General features: G+C 44.4%; 1 protein-coding gene across 1 annotated transcript in view; it reads left to right on the top strand.

The window, feature by feature from the left end:
* Positions 1-854: 854 nt before the first annotated feature.
* Positions 855-24,885, top strand: part of MREG (melanoregulin) — a 45,131-nt gene continuing 21,100 nt past the window's right edge. Inside the window, exons 1-2 of the mRNA XM_090044949.1 lie at positions 855-1,097; positions 11,999-12,158. Coding sequence (XP_089901075.1) covers positions 991-1,097; positions 11,999-12,158 — 267 coding nt within the window. The 5' untranslated portion in view covers positions 855-990. The remainder of the gene's footprint in view (positions 1,098-11,998; positions 12,159-24,885) is intronic.

The raw sequence follows: 24,885 nt of genomic DNA, 5'->3' as shown, positions 1-24,885 counted from the left end.
GGGCCTGCCAAGTAAAACTAGAAACCTTCCTTAAGGAGGATGCCACTGGGGACATTAAGAGTTGATTGCTGGGGACAAATAAAAGAGAAACAGGGATGTGAGTGAGGGTTATAGGCAGGGTTTGAATTACACTTTGACTCCCCTCTTTCCCCCCCAGGTTATAGGGATGTTTTTGGTAGCTGTGTTGGTCTGAGATAAATGCAAAGAGTTCTCGAGCTCATCCCCCCAGGTAGAGACGACGGTAGCAGGGTGTAGAGCCTGGACAGTGGCAGTGGTGGCAAGCGGCTGGACTTGAAGCCGGCCCAGCTCTGTGGGGGCCCCCCAAAGCGCAGTGCCTGGGGAAGTCGCCCCGATTGCCCCCACCCCTACGGCTGGCCGTGCCCTCAGGTGATGATTTTCAAATCTTTCAGGGGGGCTCTTGTAGGGTGGCCTTTGTCTGGTTTTATAGAGGACACTCCCGTTTTCTCATCCTGCCTGTGGCAACTCCCACTCACAGCCGCCTGCGGGAGCTGGCCGTGCCCCACCAGCCTCGGGAGGCCCACGGCGTTCATGGGGTGCACTAAATGCAACTGTCCTCTATTCTTGAGGTGCCTTCACGGCCACCCCCGGATCTTGTCTCTTATGGGGGGGGGGGGGGGGGCTCAGCCGTCCCCCTGCCCCCCTGTCATTCAGACCCTGGTCATGGCTGGGTGTGTGCCCCATGGCCCTAGGTCTGACCCGCTCAGTGGCGGCTCTTGACATGGCGGGGGCGAGTCCCCTGCCGCCCCGTGAGGGGGACAGGATGCCAGGTCAGGGCGCAGGGCTCCCGGGGGCGGCGCTGCTGCGGCTCCGGGCGGGCGATGGGCGCAGCGCAGCCGGGCGGGGGTCTCGGGAGCCGCGCCGGGGCCGGGGCCGGGGCCGGGGCCGAGCAGGCGGCCGTGGGCGGAGGGGCCGGCTCTGCGGCGGCGAAGGGCTGGGTGCCGCCGCAAGGGCTCGAGCCCGCGGCTTCCCATGGGGCTGCGGGACTGGCTGGGCGCCCTGTGCTGCTGCTGCTGCTGGTGCCGCTGCCGCCAGTGCGCGGCCGAGGCGGCGCTGCCCGAGAAGGAGCCGTTGGTCAGGTAAGGGGGGGCACATCTGGATGCGGCACGTGGGGCCGAGTCCAGCGGCGGTGGGTATGGCTCCGCGGGGCGCCGGACGAGGGAGCCGGGCTCGTTTAGTCACAGCGTCATAGGAAAGGAGGGCTGTGAAGGGACCTCTAGTGCACCCCCCCGCCCAGGACTAGCCCCAACTAGATCATCCTAGGCAGGGCTTTGTGCAGCAGGGCCTTGAAAACCTCCACGGGTGCAGAGGACAGCACCTGGGGAGGAGCAGGGGGAGCGGGGATTTAAGAGCAGCCTTCAGCTGCCTTGAAGGGTGGAAAGTAGTTTGAACCCGAAACCTGGCCGGGCTTATTTTTTGGTCCCCTGTTAAGGAGCCAGAGGGTCTCTTGAGGGGGACCCCAGCACAAATGCCTCCGTCTCCAGAAAGCCTTGCCCAGGCTGTGTGCAGAGGAGGTCGTCTCCTTTTGCAAGTCCCTCTTGGAATGAACGCCGCTGTTCTTCACCAGGAAGGTAGTAAAAAACCTAAATCAAGCCTTGGGACTCGTTTTGCCTGAGGGTTATAATGTTTCAGGAATACAGTCTGTTGGCTGGGACTGAATGTCCTGCAGCTGACTTGATGCTTCACATTTGGATGGCCTCATTTCTTGTCCTACCAAATCTATTTGATGGGTGGCTTCCCTGATGCCACCTGCTTTTTTCCTGCCCACTTTACCTAACTGCATGTTTTCCATGAGAACCATTTGATATTTGAGTGTTAACATGACACATCCGGCTTTTGGTACCGGTAATTCAGGGATTGAGGCCTCTTTAGCAATAGACTTATACTGTGAAAGCTGGGTCACAGAATAAATCTTTCTTAGGAAGTAGATTAATTGAGCTAATTGAAACCTGATGGTATATTCAGTAATTTAACACGTGTGCTAAATCCGTGTGCTGTGAATCTTTTTTATTGGAAAGACTGAAGCACACAAACACCACTTTCTTGAAATATTTAGTGTTTCTTCCAGAATATCAGGTAGGATCATCACTGGGTGATGTGTGCTTTGTAACTGCAGTGCTGATACTGTAATTTTACAATGGTCACCATTAATGTTGGTGTCAGCTAATGCCTGCCAAACAGGGGGTAGGCTCTCTTGGAGTAAGGAATAAACTGTGGAGTCTCAAATACCATGAGGTACCAGCAGATTTTATGCAGACTATTGTATGGGCTTGATTTTTAAAACATTTTGATGTAGTACATTGTGGAAAATGAATCTATAGCTATGTCTGTCATGGGTTTCTAATGTGTTTACTACCATTTCTGCACAATCCACAGTATAATGTTTAAATAGGAAAGGTAGAAACTTGGCACAACAGTGCACAGAAGAGGTACTTTTGAGTACATCTAAGTATTGCAAGTCAGATTCTCAGGTAGAGTAGCATCTTAAAGCCCCAATTCATTCATGTGCTTTACTTTACACACAAGATGTTGCCCCATTGACATCGTTGGAACTACCTGCAGTAGATGTAGCTAAGCACGTATGCAGATAGTTTTTGCAGTAAGGCCCAAATCCTGAAACAATTCCACTGATTTACTATCAGTGTTCATATATACTGTGTATATATTAAGGTGGCTGGATCTGACTGTATCATTATTTGTGATACAAGAATCCTGCTGCATTTGTTAGTGATCGTTATGACACTGCTTCCTGTATATGAATCTCCACAATACAGCACTGATCTTCACAAATTTGTCCTTTTTCAGTTATATATAAAGCTTTCAATGTTGTAAAAGCACTTCAGTTTTCCCTCTTTTTAAATAACACACAGGACCCCTGTGCCTTCAGATTCTGGTCGAATGTGGTTAAAATAATTTCCCATACAATACCATGTAAATCAGGGCTGTGATCCTGCAAAGTCTTCAGTACATTCAGAATTTTTTTGTCCCCTTTGAAGTCAGCGGGACAGCGAACAGTGCACCAAGTTACGCATGTATACGAATAATCATTTGCAGAACTGGGGCTCAATGTTCTGTTCATTCAGACTACTCGCAGTACACTGACATCAAAGTCAAATGCATGAAGTCTTTTCAGGATCAAGGTCTATACAGTTCAGAAATGCTTTACTCTGCTTGCTGTGTTGCACAATGGATCTGTCACTGTCATTGTGTGAAGAAAAAATGATCACGTCTATATCACAGGGGTGTCAGACTCACCCTGGGCCCCAGGCTGCATCCAGATGCCACAGGCTCCTCCCAGGCTGGATCTATGGGGCTGCATTTGGGTGGCAGTGTGGGTCAGTGTTGGACCAGGGAAGTACAGCTGCATCGGGGCAGTGTGGGTCCAGGGGCATGGAGCAGGGCCATGCAGTGGCACAGATCTCTGGTTGGGCAGTGGCATGGAGCTGGGAGCATGCAGCTGCATGGACTACATTCAGGCAGTGGTGTGCATCTGAAGCCAGGGGCAGGCAATGGTGCAGACATGGACTGTGGGTTCATACCCCTGGCTCCTTGTAATCTAAATTATTTTTCCATGCTGAAGACACAGTCATTCAGGATCTTTGACCTATGGAAGTGTGGAGGGTATAAAGTACTTGAATCAGGCTGGGACAGGGTGCAGAGTTGCAGCCTGAATTCTGGATTAGCTGTTACAACCTTTCTTTTCCCCTTTTCAACATCACTTGGGCTGTTAGAACCTACTGAAGTCACTGAAAATTTTTCCCATGACTTTGAGACAGGCTTTGAGTGTATGCAAGCAGGCCATTGGTTTCATAGAAGTGCCAAACTGTAGTGGTGGGGGCAACAGTTGTGTGTATGAGCTAAAATAAAGATCTAGCTTTCCTAATTATTTTTTCTTATAAAGAAGCTTTTTCATGGACACCTTTCCTTAACACTGCATCAAAACAAGGACCCACTTATTTTGACTTTATATAAGAAATCATGCAAAAATATGGAACTTTTACTAGCCACATTGTATCAAATAGGCCCATCGTTGTGAACAATATCATTGTTCAAAAACCATCATTGTCAAAAATAAAACAACCTACTAATTAAGCCAGGGGTCAGAAACCTTTTAGGAGCAGTGGGATGAAATAATGCAACTCAGTCCAATACAGGTTGGTGCTTCTTACCTGGTTATCACTTGATCTCTGTGAAATCCCTCTTGCTGAAATGCCATTGATATCCAGGCTTTGTATGCTGGCTGAAATGTCTTGGTGGGCTGGATCTGGCCTGTTGGCTGTAGGCTGCCAACTTCTGAATCAGGCCATTATTTGTAAGTTACGCTATTTTTAATTTTTGAGAATTTTCATGTGGGAATTTTCTCTCTATGATATTGAAAGGTATAGACATTTCTTTGAGATTCTAGATCCCTTAGCTGAGAGGTTTAGAAAATCAAACCTAGAATCCTACTTCTGACATAAGCGGATGTTGAATTAAGTTTCTAAACCTTTTACTGAATAGTTCCAGCCTAATTAAAATGGCATATTAAAGAATGAATCAGCTAGAGACTTCTATCCTAATATATTCAGGTCTCACTAGGCAGTGGTGACATATGTCATGGCAATGCTTTCAGTGTAAATGAATGGGTGAGCATTTAATGCAGCCTTTGTTAAACTCAGGTAGCCTGTTGCATCAGACTTGAAATATGCTTGGTGTGTACTGCTCCAAAGGGGAAACAGTATTTTGTACCCTTTGTTTGGTGGCATTCTCAAGAATTTAGGGTCTTAATACTTGAGTGTTTAGTCTGGATTGAAAGCTCTGTGTTTGCTTGATAGAAGCCAGATTGTGTAATGTGCTGACTGGCTCTGGTTCCCACAGAGACTGCTGTACATAGCTGGGTAAGGTTTTGCTGAAATGCTAATTATTCCCTATCACAGTAGTGTAACTGGGGGATCACCCAGGCAGTTGCAGGTGCCAGTCTGGGGGGTAAATGGGGTACGGATGGGGAGGGAGGGTGCAAAAGTAACAGCTGCTGCAGTAGTATTAGGAGTACAGCATTGGATGGTGGGATGATACTCTAGTTTAGACTTGCCCAAAGAGCATTTTCAGCTTGGACTCAATGGGTCTGAGGGAGTGGGGAATCCACAGGAGAATTTACTATTTAATATTGCAGCCAGCATATTAAAAAACCCACAAAAATTAGACCTGTTTATCCTCACTTTAATATTAAGAAATTACAGGCTATTAATTATGTGCTTGGCAAGACTTTAGCTCTGCCTTCATTTAATTCTGACTTTGACTCTGCCTACTTGTAATTGTGGCATCACAATTAGATTGCCAGATCTGAGAAGAGTTTGATGAATGCTGCATCCTGGATACTACTTGCCATTGCTGCCAGCTGGCCGCACCACTGCCACCAGCAGCTGGAAGCTGCCTCTGCCCAGGGTGCGGAGCAGACCTATTGTGCATCTGCCCTATTGCTTGCTTTAAAACAGAATCCAGGATCTAATACCACTACAAGAGGGTAATCCTCATTATCAGATCTGTACATAATGTGGTGGCCCTTGTTGTGGAGGTCTACCCAGACTAATAGCGACTAGGAGTATCCTGGCAGTTTGAACATGAGGTTCAAATCTCATTAGGGTTAGATTAGCCCTTGGGTTTTTTTCTATATCTGGCAAGGTGAGTGACCTACTGGACAAGACATAGGATTGAGGCTTAGTTCTGGGTGCTGTTCCTACCACTGATTTGCTGAGAAAGTCGCTTCTCTCTTTCTGCCTCTGTTTCCCTACCTGTAAAATGGGGATATTGGTAGCTTCCTTTATTGAGTACTTGTAGATCTATGGAAGAAAATGCTGTGCAAGAGAGAGGTGTGCTTAGTTGTAGCAATAATAGCAGTAAATGCTATGGGCCAGTAATTGGAGCAATTCATGAAGGCAGTTGGGTTATGCCTTCCTTCTGCCAGCTGTGTATCTTGCTCTTTCAGTCTCTGGAATAATTTCTTGAGGCCACATTGATGTCAGTCCTGCACAGATGCTTAGGAAAACTTCATGACACTAATATATCTTTGCCCCTCACATATACCACAGTTCCTAATCCTCTTGCCGCGATGCATGTGCTGCATGGTACAGTGCTGTGGCTTTTCAGCCCAGCGGTAGTTGCATTTAAATGACACATTCTGTAATTATTTTATGGAATTCACTGGGATGAGAGAGAAAGTTTTAGAGCTCTGAAGTACGAATGGCAAAATATTTTGAGGATTGAATCTGTTTTGCTGTATCAGTGGCTGGCTGATGTTTGAATATATGAGTAGGATTTAAATTTTGTTCATGCCTGAAGGTGTTCTAACATGATTCTGTGGCACAGGACAGTGTGAACAGGTAGAAATTTTCTTACCTGTTTATCTTGCTATACAAGTCCAGTGAACAAACTTTTGCTTGCACTTAGGATCAAGGCAAAATGTGCAATATAAATGCGGCTTGAAAACCCACTAAAATAAAATAGGCATCATTATTAAAGGGATGGAAGTCCCCTTGAAGCAAAAGTCCCAATGACCTTAAAAAAGCGTTGTACCTTCAATGAAATGGTTTGGTTACAGAGTTGGAAGTTCAGAAAGATTTAATTACAAAATGGTTTTGCAGAATGTGTGTCACCTACTGTAGGTGTGAGAGTGTTGTGCCATCCATGCCTTTGAAGTTTCCTTCCTTTCTTAGTCATTCATTACTGCAGGAGATTAAATGAGAAACAGGAAAGGGTGGGGGGGAAGGATAATTTCTTGCCTAATGGAAGCTAATTAAGATTTCTGTATAAGTATCAATGGGAAGTTATAACAATGGTGCACTCTGAGCTAGTGCACCACTTAGGAAGTTCTGCAATAGGCCTTATCATAGGCACTAACTTTTATTTTTGCGGGGGGAGGAGGGGAGTGCAGGGCAGAGGGTGGCAGGGAGCTAGGATGATGTACATGTGGAAAGTTTTATGCATTTCAGGTGACAGCCCTCTTCCCAAGAGGTATTCCTGTGGAAGGGAGATGGAAGATTTTGTTTTTTCCCAGAATTTTTTTGAAGTCAGTGTCCATTTAAGGAAAAATTATCCTTTGTTTGAAATGTGCCCGGAAAGCAGGAATGTTTTGTGAAGTGTCTGATGGGGTGCTCAGAGCATGCATACCAGATCATGTCCTTGGGTGTTACTTTGCATAGTCTCTGAGCTTAGACTGGGGGGACTGGGTGCTTTTGGTCATGCACAGAGGGTGTCAAGGGAACTTTAAGGCTGAATGGGAAGGCACCCAGTCATTTTAAGTGGTGGTTGAGTGGGGGTGCAGAGATGGTTCATGACTACAGAGAAAGGCTAGATTCACACTCATCCCCCCCCTCCCAAATTCAAGAATATAGGTGCCTAAACAGGACTTAAGTATAAATAAATGGAGAAACTACAGCCAAGACCTAAGGGGTGGGGGAAGGGAACTAATACCTCCAAATCTACTTCTCCCAACCTTCATGGCATTCCCCTTGTGCCAGCTCCTTGTGGAGGGACTCTTGTATCTGTGTTTTGATTGAGAAGGAGCTGCCCAGGGAAAAGACATTCCCTGTGGCCTCATATCCTTCTCTTGAAAGCCGTGTGGGTTTTCTAGCCAAAGTAAATTATGACTCTTTCTGTATAAACCCAAGAAAGTTCCTGCTACATCCTTTCAAATTCCTTGGAGAGGGATGGTGAGGCCACGGCAGAGTTCAGCTGTTGGTGTTGCTATGAGGGAGGAGGAAGGTTTGAGACCTTAAATGGTGTTTGCTGCCTCGAAACACTTCTCTTCAGTACTTACAATGCCACTGTTTAGGAAAAGCATTGTCCTGCTTTTGCAGGGGGCAGCAGAAATTCCCCTCGTTGACCACAGAGTATGTTGGGGAACTTACTGAATTTATACCCATGGCCTTTTGGGGAACGGTACAGCTTGATCACTAGCCACTGATATGCTGAGCCACTGATATGTTGAGAAAGCAGACCATTAGTAATACAAGTGACAGGTGACTTTCCCACAAACTGTTCTTGGATTTTCTTGGCTATTCACAACTAGAATTTGTTTTATTGGACAACACAAGTTTTCCTGGCACTTAATAAGTCATGTGTTTTGGTAACTTCCCCATTACTAGCCCCAAAACCTCCAGCGTTAGCCAAAAGTAGTATATTTGCATGTGTGCACAGACATGCATTGTTATTTCAAAGGAAGTGACAAGAACAGGGATAACAAGTGACATCAGTGCAAAGCTCTGATGTTACTGTCCTCTGCTTATGTTTTTGTGCATCTCAAGGAGCTCTCTGGTTCTATAAGGGTGCATGGACTAGAGTTTAAGGATGGAGCACTGGTGTTACTGTTTTCCTTGTTTGGCATTGGCACAAGTTCAGACTTGACCTAACTGTAGGAGAATAGAACAGGCTGCCTAGTGAAGTTGTGCAATCTTGTTTTCAAGAGTAGCCTGTCTCTCTGGGAAGATTTAGAAACAGTGAATCCTGCATCTATACAGGACTTGGCCTACGTGACCACTGAGGTCTTTCTTTGATCTTTGAATAGATATTTGTATGTGCAAATGGTGGGTCTAATTAAAAATCTCTATAGCCCCAAACGATCAATTTCTTGTAGAAAGCAAACAGGAAAGCAAGTTTAGTAACCTACTGTCCCACCTCTGATAGTATCAACCCTGAGACCTCCTACTGGTTAGAGCAGTGGTTTTCAACATCATTAGACTCAAGGCACCCGTCCATAACTTCTGTGAACTGAGCAGCACCTCATTTCAAAAACAAATTAATGTATTACAGTGCTTACTTCCTTGGAGAGAGGGTGGGCAATGGGGGTGGGAGATGAGCCAGAGAGGGAGAGCCTGAGGCTGTCCTTTTGTACTTATCTCCTCACTCCTCCTGTGGTACCCCTCAAAGGATCTTGTGCCACCCAAGGTGTCCTGACACCCTGGTTGAGAATCACAGGGTTAGAGGCCTTCTTAAACAGTGGCATCTTATCTGGAGGTAGCCTCTGTGAAAAGGCTACCTTGATGCCTGTCAAAAGGCAAAAGCAAGTTAAAAATTGATGGTGATTTTAATTGGCATCCCAGAAGTTTCTGTTGCCAAACTATAAATTTGTTGGTTACATGGGAACTAGGAGGTAGGATCAAATATTAATTTGATGGTCATACTAGGGATTATACATGTAATTCTGTTGATTTCTTGGGATTTATAACGATTAGGATATTCAGAGAACTTGCTTACACAGACACTCATGGGCATTATTTTTAGGCTTGTTTTTAGCCAAAGGAATTAGAGGTTTTGTGAGCCAGTAGGGAACAAACTTAATTTCTGAGTCTATAAATATTCATAGTGTACATGAAATCCCCTGCTAGCATGTTGGAGTCCTGAAATACTTAGTAACTAATGCTTTATATTTTGACTGTTCCCACTCTAAGCCTGAATAGCTAAGCTTAAATCACAGATGCCCTAGAGCAGTGGAGACCAACCTTTTTGGCATGTGTGCCACATGGTAAGCCCTACACCCTCCCAGAGTGCCACTCTGATTTCCTTCCTGATCTGTTCTGCTTTGCGCTCCTTGTCTGATCGGTTGCTGTGTTCTCTGCTTCCTTCCTGATCTTCTGCATGCCACAACCCCACCCCCCCACTCACACATGCTGCTTGTGCCACTTGTGGCATGTGCTGCAGGATGGCCAACCTGCCCTAGAAATGGCATTCAGAAGCATCAGAATATGGGCATCACATGGGGTTTGTGATTGTGATGGCTGGTTAAATTGAATGCTTGGTCATGGAATCATAGAATCCTAGAAAATGAGGGTTGGAAGGGACCTCAAAACATCATCTAGTCCAACCCCCTGACCAAAACAGAACCATCCACAGCTAGATCATTGGAGCCAGGGCTTTGTCAAGATGGGCCTTAAAAACCTCCAAGGTTGGAGATTTCACACCCCTCTCCCAGGTAACATTTTGCAGTGCTACACCATGCTTCTAGTGAGAGAGTTTTTCCTAATATCCAACTTAAACTTCCCTTGCTGCAGCTTGAGACCATTGCTCCTTGTTCTGTCATCTGTCACCACTGAGAACAGTCTAGCTCCATCCTTTTTGGAACCACCTTTCAGGTGATTGAAGGCTGCTGTCAAAACTCCCCTCAGTCTTCTCTTCTCTAGACTAAATCGGTTCTCTCAGTCTCTCTTCACAGGTCATGTGCCCCAGCCCCCTAACCATTTTTGTTGCTCTCCACTGGACTCTTTCCAACTTGTCTGCATCCTTCCTATAATGTGGGGGTGGGGAGCAAAACTGCACACAATACTCTAGATGTGCCCTCACCAGTGCTGAATAGAGGGAAAGAATAATAGAGGGTCAAGGCAGTAATAATAATATAGGGTCAAGACACTTTAGTTTTGGAGTGGGAACCCCTTGCTCCTTTTTGAGAATGAGAGGAACTTTCAGAGTGGATCTGTATTTGGAAGAAAAGAGAAATCATAATTTGAGTTGATGATGTTAATCTGAGTCAGAAATGGCTCTGCCTCTGCTCTCTGACTCCTAGAACTATTTTCCCCAGCCCATATACAGGTGTGAGAGTGGGGCATGTTGGGACTTACTGTGTCATGTAGGAATGTGTAAAGGAGTATTTAAACTGCTTCTTTTGGCATAGAAATCTTGCTAAACCTCTCAAGCCAAAGAGGGACTGCTTGGGAATGTTGCCAACTGTAGCCATATACTGTGGAGCCCACTGTTAGTTAACTCTTTTCAGCTTGTGGGTGATCTGGATGTTTTGGAGTTACCTGAACACCAGTAACTTCTGGGGCGGAGGCAACTATACTGAAGCTAAAGGGAGATAAAGCTCTTTAACTTTAGAATCAAGAGTTTAAAAAAATAAATCTGTCTTTGGTGTAGTACCCTGTTGCCTCTGACAATGAGTGTGGTAGTGATCATATACTGAATATGTGGTATTGGACAGATGCTGGCTCTGAAAAAGATCTTTCAAATATTGTAAGATTTTTTAAGGTCTGTGGCTTTCTCATCTTGTCTGAAGTACAGCACCTTCTACTAGTGTAGTGCCCTATTAGTGATGTCTTGTACTGTCAGCACTGGGCAATAGACCAAGTCCTACTGTCAAACTGGCATACAGGCTTCTTGGTCTCAGGGCAAAGGTGCAACCAGAATACACCCCTTACTGTGTTGGGACATGTGTCAATTGAACAGTTCCAGATTGTCACAAATTGGAACCAGTTCACAATTGTATGAAGTACTGTTGCTCTACCACCATGGGGTGGAAGTAAACACCCAGCCCAGCATACATCCCAGGGGGCACGTAGGAGGGAGTTCTTGCACCCGTGCTTTGGGGGGGGATCCCAGGGACTTGTAGCTAGGGGTGTTTTCACTTCTCTGCTTTTATCCTAAACATAAGTTTGGTAAATGTCAATAGACGGAAATTGACTCAGCTCTGCAATATGGTTGCCTGACTTGGAGTGGGTGGTAAGGACCTTGGACCCAAAGTTTTTTTGGTCCCTAGGGGCTGTGGTCAAGTAGGTAGTGAGGGTACAGCTGGTCGTTAAAGATAGCTTTTATTGAACAGATGATCTCATGGCTAAGAAGTGCCAACAAAAGGGGGAAAAGGTGGGGGAAGTGGACAGTAGAATTCTGGCTGGGTACTAGAGCAGCTTGTTGCAGCAGTCTGTTGGAGGGGTGAGGAGCAATGCACTGTGGGATGCCTGGAGGACTGACCAGACTTGTGTCATAGAACACTTGGTGTCCACACCGGGTCATAGCAAACTGGTTCAAAATAGAATGATTCTCCAGTTATACTTTTGAACCATTCCAGGCAGATTTAAATTGGTTTAATAGGCTTGTATGTCTGTCTGCATCAAGTTTAAACCACATTAAAAACATTCTAAGTGTTATGAGTGCCTAACAACCACTCAGTTCTCTTATGTAACTATAGTGTTCAAACCTGGACATTAACTGTGTCTCTATGTTTTCTTTATTTCAGTGATGACAACCCTTATGCTTCATTTGGAGCCACTCTAGCAAGAGATGAGGAGAAGAATTTATGGAGCGCCCCTCATGACCTGACTCACACAGAGGCAGATGATGACAGGATACTGTATAACATGATTGTTGTTCGGAACCAATTGGACAAAGATTCAGAGGTAAGGACAAAGTGTTATCGCTAAACCTACACAGGTTTGTTAAAAGACTTGTGATGAACCAGTCCTGACACTGCTGAGATCAGATGTCATTGCAAATTATGGCAGTTGATCACACCAGAGAGGTTTTAATCAAATGATTAATCTGGTCACTTACTAATTTGCAGGTATGTATGAACATAGTTGTGATGGTAATTTACTTGAGTAGCAATGTCAAAGAAGAGTTTATTGTAGGTGCTGAGATTACGCATAGCTGAAGGAGACCAAATATTTCCATTTGTCCACTGAAAGGAAATGTTCACTTTGTAAGGGAACACATAGTTCCTGAATATAATATTTACAGGTGGAGCTTGACAAGATCATATGATGAAAATAAACACAATTTACTCTAGGGAAGGATGAATAATTCTATGTGCTCTTCCCACGTAGTAAGCTAGGGAAAGCTTTGTTTCCCATGATCAAAGCTTGGTCTTCATGCTACCTTTTCTGTATGAGCATACACATTGAAGTTCTTACTGGCTTTTGTTCAATTACATCTTTTTTCTCTCTGTTTAAGTAAGAGACTATACTTGCTCCAAAGAACTTTAGACTGTTTTGATGTTGTGTAGTGCAACCAGATCTCAATTTAGGTAGTGTCTTTTAGGTGATACTACAACACCATTTCTACTATTAGTATCCACAAAGAAGCAGAAGTGGCCCAATGGATGTTTTGTTCTTTTGATAAAATACATGTTCTTTGAGCTGTGTCTCCATCCTGAAATGCAATACACTAGAAAGTAGGACTTCATAAAGGTAATTGTATTTAAAAATCCTGTTCTATTGTTCATTTTATCATTTTATTGTGCTTTGTAATCACATTTTTCCCTGCATTGGGCTTTGCATGTTCAAAACTGTTTTTCCTTCTCCTCCTCCTTTTCCTTGTCCTGCTACTACACCATAAACTTGATATTTTCACAGGAATGTTGATGCCCCTGGCTGAATTAGAACTGTAGAAACTTGTCAAACCAAATATTTCTATAATGGGTAATATGGTAATTATCTAGTACAGCAGAGTTGGCAGATCTGGTTACTATAAGGGGGGAAAATAATATTGTTATATAAACATTTGTTTAATTGGCCTGATTTTATTTCCCAAAAGGGCTTTGTATGTGAAAAGTTTAGTAGCATTAGTGTGCAGGGTTTGGAATGGGCTGTAGACTCAAAATTGGCTACTACTTTTGTAGACTCTACTTTTGCAGACTCAGAGTTGGCACATGCCCTTGTGGATTGGTATAAAGACTGAAATGTTTTCAATGAAATTTGAAAACCATGCAATTTGTACTTTCATTTTATTATGGTATCATGAAAATAATCCTACTTTATCAAAGACTTAAAGATAACATTTTAAACAATATTTGCTAGGAATTGGGACCACCCCCAATGAAAATAAGCCCAAATTGTAATAACATGAGATCTTTATATCATTAGTTAACATTAAATAACATTGATTTTTTTTTATATCAGAGTGAGAGAATACACATTTTTGCATGGAAGGGGGGAGCATGGGATAGGAATTCTTACTGGGACTAGTTTAGTATTCTTACTAACAGAAGATGGCTATCCTGTAACTCTTTGGGCTTCGTGATCGCTCATTTCTTACTAAGAAATGATGATTAAAGACTTTTTTGACCCCTAAGTTATTCAAGGATGGTGTATACTTCAAAATAATATTGAAGATGTTCAAAAGTGTACATCTGATTAACTGATGGCTTGAGACTTGTGTCCCCATCCATCAGCATTTAATTCATTCTCTGTTAGAGCAGTCTTTTAATTTAGTTAGTATGGTCATTATGAGCAAACTCTGCTGATGACTGACTATACGAACCATGGTAGATAGATAGATAGATAGTAGGGCTGTGTGAAGCTTTGGTTCCTGATTGGATTTGGTGGCCAAATCTCTGAATCCGAATCAAATCAGGAGACCCTTTAATCTCTCTGAATCGAAGCAGAACCCTCAGAATTGAGTCGGAAAGATTTGATGATTCAGATATAGACACAGCTTTAAATGTTTTTTTTTTTTACATACCTCAAGGTACTAGGCAGCTTGTGAATGGTGAGATGTTGGGGTGGATGGAGTGTCCCACAGGAGCACGGGGAGCTCCCCAGCGTGCTTGGCAGTAGGTCTGGAAGTGGGCCAGAAACACTTCTGGTCCACTTCTGGGTCTGCCAGGGAGTGCACTAGGGGTCACCCCCCTCGTAATCCCCAGCTCAGGGACTGGTGCTTCCTGGATCTGGGGGGGCACCTGGGGTCCCCCCATGGCCAATCGCTGAATGGCAGGGCATAGGGGGCTATAGCCAGTGCACTTGGCGGCAGACCCAGAGGAAGACCAGAAGTACTTCCGGTCCACTTTCAGGTTCACCGCTGATCACACAGGGGGGTGAGGCCCTCTCCATGCTCCTGTGGGATGCTCCATCCGCCCCACCATCACAATGTTCACGAGCCACACCTGGTACTTTGAGTTATGTAGAAAAACCAGTTAAAGGTGTATCTATGGGCAGCAACTGGGGTTCGGGTACAGCTTGGGGGTGTGGGGGGCTGCAGGCCCAGGTCCCTGATCCTGTATCCCTGGGAGTTGGAGGCCCTCTCCTGCAGGGCTGTGGGTGGGGAGTGAGGGGCAATGGCTTGGGCAGGACACTGGCATATCAAAGGTTGCTCAGCACCATAAAGAAGTGGACGGGGGACAGCTGCAGCTGGACCTGCATCCTAGTGAATGAAGTGGGTAGGGGGAGCTCTGATTTCCCATAATAAAACCGCCCAAATCAAACATCAAAATTCTATAGGTATTTAGAATTGATTTTATTATAGTGATTGAGGCACTGGTAGGCTTCCAAATTTCTTTAAAATGGTAAATATATCAAGAAAACATTGTGTTCAACTGATACCTGCATATATATATAGTGGCATTTAATTTTAATTGTGGAAAAGTGTGGATTTAGGGGGAGGGGTTAATATAAGGGAATTTGTGATTTTTAATAGAGAAAACCAGGATCCATGGTAATAAGATCATTTTTGAAATGGGATGCTACTCAAGTCATAAAAGTTATGGAGGGGTGCCTTGAATCTAAAAAGGTTGAGAAGCACCCATCTAGAGGAAATTTGAAGAGTTTCTTGCGGAGTGTTGTTAGCTTTCGTATGTGTAGGAAAGGGAAAGATCTGGTATCTAATATCCTTCACCATAAAGTCAAGTTTGCTTTTTTGCCACTACTTGTGATGGCTGATATAAAACCCAATGGAACTCTGTGTTATTGCAGGAGTTGCTTTCCTTAATCCTGTGCCACTTTGCTGCTAATGTGAAGCTTCCAATTCTATTTGCCAGGGCTACGGTAGAGTTGATAATAGCATGTACTGGCTTTTATGTAGTGGAATTTCTTGCATGCCTTATTCCCATTGTTGCCTCCAGGCCAAGCAACAGCAGATTTTAAGGCCTTACAGATATCTAGGTATTTATTTACCATAACTTGCTGATTCACTTTGTCTGCATCAATCCTTGAGCAGAGGTGGTCCAAAACAGTATCTGGGGCAATCTTTTTTTGTCAGAAATTCCCATTAAGACATTAGTGGCCAGTTCCCAGAAAGCAAGTCTGTCCCAAGGATTGACTCTTGCTACAAGGATTAAGGCAGAGAACAAATTCTCTTGCTATAAGCAAAAGCTCCTCCAAAGAAAACAATGGTACAGAGTTTCTTTTGATATGCACAGGCTTCATAAAACAGGACTAGGTGGTGACACTTACCATGACAAAATAGTTGTCTTTCCTTGTATTTCTTAAAGTCAAAATGACATTAGTAAAGTTAATAAAGTGACTTCACTGTAGGGAGTGCAGTGGGCTTTTGAATATATTTGTCTTTGGAAATGAAATGTCCATCTCATTTTGATTTCAGTCTTTTTGCAGAGCAGTAATGATGATAAAAAAAAAATTACTGAATTTCTGTGAGAAGTGCAGGATCAGGACCAAACCCAATGGTTCGGTTTGGAAGCACTCCTAAAAACGACTTATCTGAAGCAGTACTTCTGGGAACAATGTGACACAGTAGCTTCCTAGAATATGATTGACGGTGTTACACAGTTAACAGCAGAGCCTGGAGTGCACTTCAGTCTCCTAGTCCAAGCCAGTGCCTTGAAACTATTGCTTCCTCTGTCTCTAAGCCCAGTATCTTAACACCTTAGCACCTTTTTAAAATTTTCATTTCTAGTGACTCTATAGTAGTCAACTTCTATGATATTTTTATATAACTTTTAAAATATTTAGTAATATTAGGGGCTAACCTGGATGTCTCCAGACAGATTATAAGTCTGGGCATGCACTGGGTGGAGGCATTGCTTGATCTGGTCCTGGCCAAAGAGCAAGACCTGGTCAGTGATGTGAAGCTTGAGACGAAGCCTGGTGACAGCAACCATGAATTGATCACCTTCTTAGTTCACTGAAGAGCAGGCAAATCCCTCAGTAAAATAGAAATTCTTAACTTTGGGAAGGCTGATTTTTGAAAACTCAGAGATTTGCTCAGTCAGGCATTTAGAGGCCCCTAGAAAAAGGAGTACATGAGGAATGGTCATCTCTCAAAAACATAATCCTTGAAGCACAGGGGAAAGCCATTCCGTCTTGCAAGAAATGTAGTCGATGAGCAAGGAAGCCCCATTGGCTGAACAAGGATCTGTTGGACCTCATTAAACTCAAAATACCAGTTAGAAAATGGGAAGCATCACCAAAGAGGACTACTCAGCACTCACCCGCACCAGTTGAGATCGGTGTAGAAAAGCCAAGGCACAAACCGAATTCAGGCTAGGTAGGGGAATCAAGGACAACACAAAGTCCTTCTTCAGATATATGGGCAGTCATAAAAAGAACAAAGACAGGATTGGGCCCCTATGAGATCTAACGGGGCAACTGACATTTGATGTCCATGAAAGGGCCAATTTCCTAAATGACTTTTTCACATCAGTTTTTCACCCTCCCAAGGGGATCACACTGTCAGAAAGGACACAAACCATCTGGGAGTGTGTGACAGGCCCAAAATCGATGTGGATCAGGTGAGGGAACACCTTGAGAAACTGGATGTTCACAAGTCCATGGGCCCAGACGGAATGCACCCGAGAGTCTTGAAGGAGCTGGCAGACATCATTGCATCCCCTTTGGCAGAGATATTTGAAAACTTGTGGTGCTCAGGTGAGGTCCCAGAAGACTAGAAATGAGCCAAAGTGGTTCCTATCTTCAAGAAAGGGAGGAGGGATGACCCGGGGAATTATAGACCAATTAGTCTGATATCCATCCCTGGAAAAATCCTGGGGAAAATTGTCAAAGGATCCATCAACACCAGACTCATGGAAGGCAAGCGTCTGAATACCAGCCAACATGGCTTTGTGACTGGCAGGTCTTGCCTGACCAACCTCATCTCCTTCTGTGACCAGGTAACACAAGCCCTGGACAAGGGAGATGATGTAGATGTCATATATCTGGATTTCAAGAAAGTCTTTGACTTAGTTTCCTATGATGTCCTCATGGTTAAGCTGTGCAACTGTGGCCTTGATCATCTTCCAGTATGGTGGCTAAGTAACTGGCTATGGGGTCAGACCCAAAGAATACTAGTTGATGGGAGCAAATCAACGTGGCTCAGGGTGACCAGTGGAGTCCTTCAGGGCTTGGTGCTTGGGCTGGCATTCAGGCTGGTACTCTTTAACATCTTCATTCATGATCTGGATTTGGGAGTCAGATGCAAACTGGCCAGGTTTGTGGATGACACTGAATTATGGGGGAGGGCGGTCACACTGCATGACAGGCTGGGTATACAGGCTGACTTGGACATGCTGTCAAGTTGGGCTGACCAAAAGCTGATGGCCTTCAATGTAGAGAAATGTAAGGTGCTGCACCTTGGTAGGAAGAACCTTCAACATACAGGCTCGGCAGTGCTACGCTTGGTAGCACCATGACCAAAAGAGACTTGGGGATCTATACTGACCACGAGATGAATATGAGCCACCAATGCGATGCTGTGGCTGGCAAAGCAAACTAAACTCTGGCATGCATCCACTGATCCATCTCAAGCAAAACCAGGGATGTCAGTTTCCCACTTTACTCGGCCCCGGTGAGACTGCAGCTGGAGTACTGTGTCCAGTTTTGGGCTCCCCACTTCATGAGGGATGTGAAAAAGCTTGAGAGAGTCCAGAGGAGAGCCACTGATATGATCCAAGGCCTGGAGGGCAGGCTGTATGAGGAGAGGCTGAGGGACTTGGGACTCTTCAGTCTGGAAAAGATAAGGCTCAGGGGGGACTTGGTAGCAGCCTATGATTATGTAAGAGGGGTACATCAGGGCCTGGGAGAACAGCTGTTCACCAGAGCTCCCCAAGGGAAAACAAGGTTTAATGGCCATAAAATCCAGGAAGGCCAATTTAGACTAGACATAAGAAAAAAGTTCTTTATGGTGTGCATGTGCAGGGTCTGGAATATACTCCCCCCAGAGGTGGTGCAAGCACCTACTCTGGACTCTTTCTTTCTGGGGTCACTTGATCCCAGATGACTTCCTGCCTAGGGTGGGGTTGGTGGGGAGGAGAGGGCTGGACTCGATGATCTCACAAGGTCCCTTCCAGCCCTTATTGTCTATGAAATCTATGTGCTTTGCTGAATCAGGACTCTGGTATCCTATCATCCTTCAATGTGGGTCTGCATCCCATTTTTGCAAGGGCCTTATTTTACTGTAGTCCTCTAATCCTAACATGTTTGATATTGCAAAGAAATGCCTTGGCTAGGCTTTTACTGAAAAACAGGTGTTCATTTTTTAAATAGAAGGATATCTGTAAGCCATCCTGCTCTAGTATCTTACTGGAGATGAGACATCATAGTTTTTTATTTTATTGTAAAGCAAACTGTGTGGAACCAACCATGAACAAAGCTACAGCATTGATCTTACTTAGCTACCTCATAGTAAAAACTCCACTAGACTGTAATGGTAAGACAGCACATTATCAGCGAAAAAATGCCTTTTAGGCAGTGAAGACAACTCCAGTTATTATTACTAAAGCTTTCTGAATAAAACTAAATTTATGGCCCATAATAAATATGTCTAAATGGAGTAGTTTGTATCATCTCTCTCTTGTGTCTGTCCTTGGAATATAAATTTTAAGGGGTGGCTTGTTTGAAACAAGCAGGTTACTTTATCCTAGTAGATAAGCCCATAACTCACATGCAGATAGGCCTGTCTCAGCTCACCTGCCTGGAAGGCCTTTTTACTTGCAGTCTTTAAATCAAGACTTGATGTCTTTCTGAGAGATCAGCTTTACCTCAATAAGAAGTTATAGGCTCAGTGCAGAAATCACCAGATGAGAATTCCTGGCTTGTGTCAGGAAGTCAGATGTGGTGATCATAATAGCTATAGAGTCAATGAATCTTTACTAGTGGAGGGCTGTAAGACTTTATTTCTTCGCTGTCATTTATTATACATAACTTGCATGTACATTGTATGGAATTGTAAATAAATAAAACTAAGCTTCATGTGTTAAGGGGCAAGATGGTGCATTATATAGTGTACTCCCTGGCAGTCTATTTACTAACTGATTTTTGTTAGCAAGTTTATAGCAGGGGTCCCAACAGTTGAATGTGGCCACTCAGTCTAATGTGGAGCTTCTGAGCAGGGAGAAGGCCTTGCTATCAGCAGCATGACTGAACATCTGTAGGAAGCTAGGACACTGCTTCACTAATTTGTGCCTCCAGTTCTCCCACCTCTACCACAATGATAACTTACCTTCCTCTGCAAAGAACTCTGGTGTATATAAATGTAAAAAGTCTTTTCTAACAGGGAGCTGCTTTTTCAACACAGCTTTTGTTTCCTGATGGACAATGAGTTCCCATATGTATGTATAAAGGTACAAAGACTCAGGCTCAAACGACTTAATGCAAAGACAGCAAATGTGATGAATGAGTTACCGGCAAAAGCTGTTGAAACACATAGTTTGATAGGCCTTTATTTATATTCGGCAAAAACAGGCTGGGAAGGTGGCCTACCTTGGTTATATGTAGAATTCAGACTGCAAAGCTCTTTAGGGCAAGAACTGATGGCTTGTTTCAGGTGTGACTGACAGCTACAATCAGACTTCCTCATCCCCAGAGTGATGGACAAGCTTTTGGTACTCTTCCCTTCCAACTGAAATGTCACTCATAAGAAGGGATCCTGGTATACCCCTAAATCCATGTTTTTCCATGATTAAAATGAAACGGCACTATATATCTATTTAGATATAGGTATCAGTTGAACACAATATTTTATTGACATATTTACCGTTTTAAAGCAATTTGGAAGTCTACCAGTGCTTCAATCACTATAGTAAAATAAATGATAAATACCTATAAATTTTGGTGTTTGCTTTTAGGTTTTTATCATGGAAAATCAGAGCTTCCCCTGCTCCCTTTGCTCACCAGGATGCAGGTCCAGTTGTGGCTCTTCTCCCCCCCCAACCACCCTGGTGTTTTGTGGCACTGAGCAGCCCTGATATGGTGGTGCCCTGCCCATGCCATTGACTCTCATTTTCTACCCTCAACCCTCCGCCCCACTGGTGCTTCTCACCCCCCATCCATCGCCCCCAGTTCTGCCAGAAGGGTGCCCCAGTTGCGAGGGATATGAGGGCAGGGACCCAGGTCTGCAGCCTGCCCCCCACAGCAGGAGCGCAGAACTTGGCTCCAACTCCCTGGCTGTAGGGAGGCCCACCCAAGCCCAGGTGGGGTTAGAGAACCACTGGCTTGGCTGGGCAGCAGCTTGGCAGGGCACTAGCCAGCTGGGATGTGGGTTGGGCCGCATGGAGAGCTTGCTAAGGTCTAAGCTGTTGCCAGGGAAGGGAGGGTAGCATGAGTGGATGAACAAAACCCTTGAGTAGGGTGATTGACCCTTCACTAGGCCATCCAGTGCCCTAACTACTCTCACATGAACCTGTTTGTTAACCCTTGAATAGGATGATTAACTCTTCAACAGGCTACTCAGAGCCCAACCCGAACTGCTCTGTGGAACACAATGCCTTCACCATCCCTAAAACTCACAGGGGTAGGGAGAAGCAGCATCAGTGCAACCCGCCACCATATGTAGCCCAGAAGCACCCTGAAGCCACGAGCTTCTCCTCCACCCCTCAGAGCCCTGTATCACCTCAGAGCCTTTGGAGAGACCCACTAAAGCCCTTAGCCCCCAACCCTCCCCCCCTCCCCTTTCCACTGCAATTATCCTTTCCCATGGAGTCACTAGAACCTACCAGCAGCTGATTGAGGGATGTCTGCATCCTGGTCAATGAGGGTCACATCTGTGGCCTCCCCATCGTCCATGTCATTTGGGACTGAGTTCACAATGGTCATGATTGGTGTTACAAACATGTCCTTGGAGTAGGTATCTTCTTGGTCCTCTGTGGCCACCTTTTAGATAGGTGGCCACTGCAGGGAAATAACTCCATCATCATCACCATCATCTTCATCATCACTGTATCTCACAGACCACTCCCCCAGCCATTCAGTATGCAATGTGGTGGGGAGCTATGGCATGGTCTTCCTTGAGGATTAATTCATGAGCTTCTCTTCATAGGAGACAACAGTCTTCGCTGCTTTTAGAGACCTTGTTTTGTGTCCCTGGACTTGAGCAACTTGACCTTGGTCTGCCTCCTGCCCTTTGGGCCCTCCCTGGCAGTGGTGGTGAGCATTTTCTCTTCACCCTAGATGGTGATGAGGGCCAGCACCTGTGTACAGGCCTGGTTTGCAGACTACCTGGCGGTTTCCATGGTTCCTTGGCTCCTCTAGCTTATTCTCTCCATGCAAGTAGTAGGTAGCAGTAGTGGAGTGTCAGAGTAGTAGCAGGATTGATTGTTGTTGCTTTTGAATGGAGGTAGTAGAGCAAGCAGCAACTTGATGAGGTGAGCTACGTTTGGGTGCTCAGAGCAAGTGACAAACTCATGAGCTGAACCCAAGTATTCAGAGTGGTCAGGGTCACACCCCTGGGGATGGGAGGCAGTGTTGGCTTGCAGCTAGCACCACCTCCTGGGCAGTAGCGTTCAGGAGGGTTGCAAGTTTGCCTGTGGAGCACAGGAGTAAGAAAGCCTGAAAGATCTATGAATGATGCATCTTGGGATGCTGGAGGAAAGAAAGGCAGATGCATTATCTCCCTGGAGCGTTCTAGTAATACTCTGGAACGGCATGGGTAAAATATCTCAAAGATAAACCTTGTTCCGAGTGGCACAATTTTTAAACATTTAGAGGTCACTTAGGACCTTGATGGGTGAATGTTCCCATTTTAAGTCCCTTTATGATGTTTTAAAGGTAACCTGTAACATGACCTAAAGACATCCTGGGTGTGGAAATATGGAGGGGAGAAATAAAGCCCATTATTTGTTTGCTTGTTGTAACAAATGTGTAAATTCACAACTGGTGGACCATGTCAGCATGAAAGATGGATCACTGGAGTGGGTAAGAGACAAAAGCAGAGGTCAGTCATGCAACTTGGATGTAGCAGATCAATATAGAAGAGCGTGTGTAAAGAAGAGAGTGCATTGTGAGGAGTTTGACCAAGAAGAAATGGGTGAGGAACAATTTAATATCTTGAAGCTCTGTCATGAAACACAATTTTCTTTGCCTGTAGCTGTCAGGCACAAAGATCTTAGATGTACAAAAAATGGGAGGAAGCAAAGAAAAAGCATATCTGAATGATTTATTTATAGGATGGTGGTTAAATAATAGCATGTTCTGGGATTACAGAGTTTTGATCAAAGTTCTCAAAGACCTGTGTCTTTCAAATCTAGAGAAAACAGTATTTTTCTATAGGATCACTCCTGCCCTCCAGCACTGTGAAGCTTATTGAAACAAAATTTTCTGAAAATGAAATTAAAAGTACTAAGAAAAGAAAACATTGCTGAAGAACCTGAATCTTTTAAGTTTGCTCCCAGCATGCACCCTGCTAACTAGGATTTGTAAGATAGGTGTCTAGAGCTTTGTAAAGGGGAAAAAAGGTAGCGGTCCCTAATAGGCATTACAGTATATCTGCCCGGTAGTGGATCCAACTGGCTCATTCATCTCTGAGGTATGAGGGGGGGCCCTTGTAAATCGTAGTAATTCTAGTGTCTTAACTTCCTGCATGGAGGCCCAGCATGTGGCCCAACTGACTTGTGAGTTGATATAATGTGTGTCTCTGGAAGTTACTCTGGATTTGTTTCAGTGTTAGGGCCAAATCCTGCTCTTTGATATTAGGGGATCTGCAGATCCTTAGGGCCATGGTCTGTGGTCGGTTTTGTGGATTTGTCTCAGGAATGCAGACACACTAAGTGTTTTAAAGTTCATCTTAAAAAAGGCGTCATCTATGGTAGAAAGGTTTACCTGCCTTGCTCTTTGATAGGAGCCTGGAAGACATGGAATCACATCTCTAATGAATGTAGCCATGCTAGCAAAAGTCGTAGTGTAGATGCTGGGCTTCTTGCTGGTAGTTTATCCTGCCTGGCAACTGGTTTACTGCAAAGAAATGTTTGAACAACATTTTTGCTAAGGGGACTGGCCAGTAAAGGTGCACTGGTATAACCATACTTGCTAAACCATTTAAATATAGACTAGGCTGATGTTTCTTGTCTCACTATTAATTATGCTTACAACTGTTTATTGTGTATAGTATACACTAGGATATAGTATGGGCAAACTGAGACACAGAGCAGAGATATGATTTGCCCATGGTGACCTTTCAGGCAGCTGACAAGAGTTCTGGATAGTTAATCTAATTCAAGATTATTCCAGGACAAGGTGTGGGAAAATCTAAATTGTGCCTGATAAGTGTCTACAATGCACTGATCCAAATCCTCAAATCAAAACAGCCTCTGAAAACAGGAGCAGTGCAGACCTGGATCTGTATTTTACAGCCTATACTAGGTAATTGTCAGGGTGATTGACCTAATTTCCTAAATAACTTGCTTGAGTAGAATTGTGCTGCAGATTGGCTTCAAGGGAAAAAAGAACTAGCTTTGATGGAAGGTTGCTTTGGCAGTCCAGAGAAATCTACCTAGTAATTAGGAAATTTCCATACAAGGAGGAGAGTATTGGGAAAGCAGTTATCTGTTCACATTGGCACACCATTTTTTGAAAGTTCTAGTTCTGTGCCAGCCTGGCTTATATTTAACTCCACAGGTTTCCCCACTTCAACTTGTCATTTCTGCACTTAGCACATTGTGCTAAGGACTCTGTGGAGATGTTCCAACTAAATATTTGAACAGTTGAGTGTTCAGCACAGCAAGGCAGATTAGTGCCTGTTGGCTAACATGGAACTCACTTTTTCATAATTAGTCTGCAGTAACAAGAGCAACCTATCAATGTTTTTCCCTGAAGCTTTCTTTGTTTAGAAGCTGAGGTTTCTGGGAAAATGCCATCGGTCTTGTATCGGAGCTGGGGTGGCTTGGTGAGCAAGAAGGAAATGCTGCCCAGCAAAGGGTATGTGTAGGGAGTGTATATATGTAAACTGACAAATCATGGCCAAGCTATGGAGCAAGATCTGTATGAACCAAGTCTGATGTTGATGGCCTTGGATCCCTGCAGGTGATTGAGTAGCTGAGAAGAAAGATCTTGCTATCTAACAGTTGCTTCAGTGTGAAGATTTTAGACATGGCTTGACATACCCCCAGTGCACCCTCTGGCTGTACTTTTGCTACGGTCTAATGCTGGTGCTTGTGAAAATAGATGGTGCTGGTGCCATTATTAGGAA

The sequence above is a fragment of the Crocodylus siamensis genome, chromosome 4 (assembly GCF_052110815.1).
Source record: "Crocodylus siamensis isolate JL-2025a chromosome 4, ASM5211081v1, whole genome shotgun sequence".
Taxonomy (NCBI): domain Eukaryota; kingdom Metazoa; phylum Chordata; order Crocodylia; family Crocodylidae; genus Crocodylus; species Crocodylus siamensis.
Note: the sequence above shows the minus strand (reverse complement) of the source record. Positions and strands in the feature narration are given on the sequence as shown.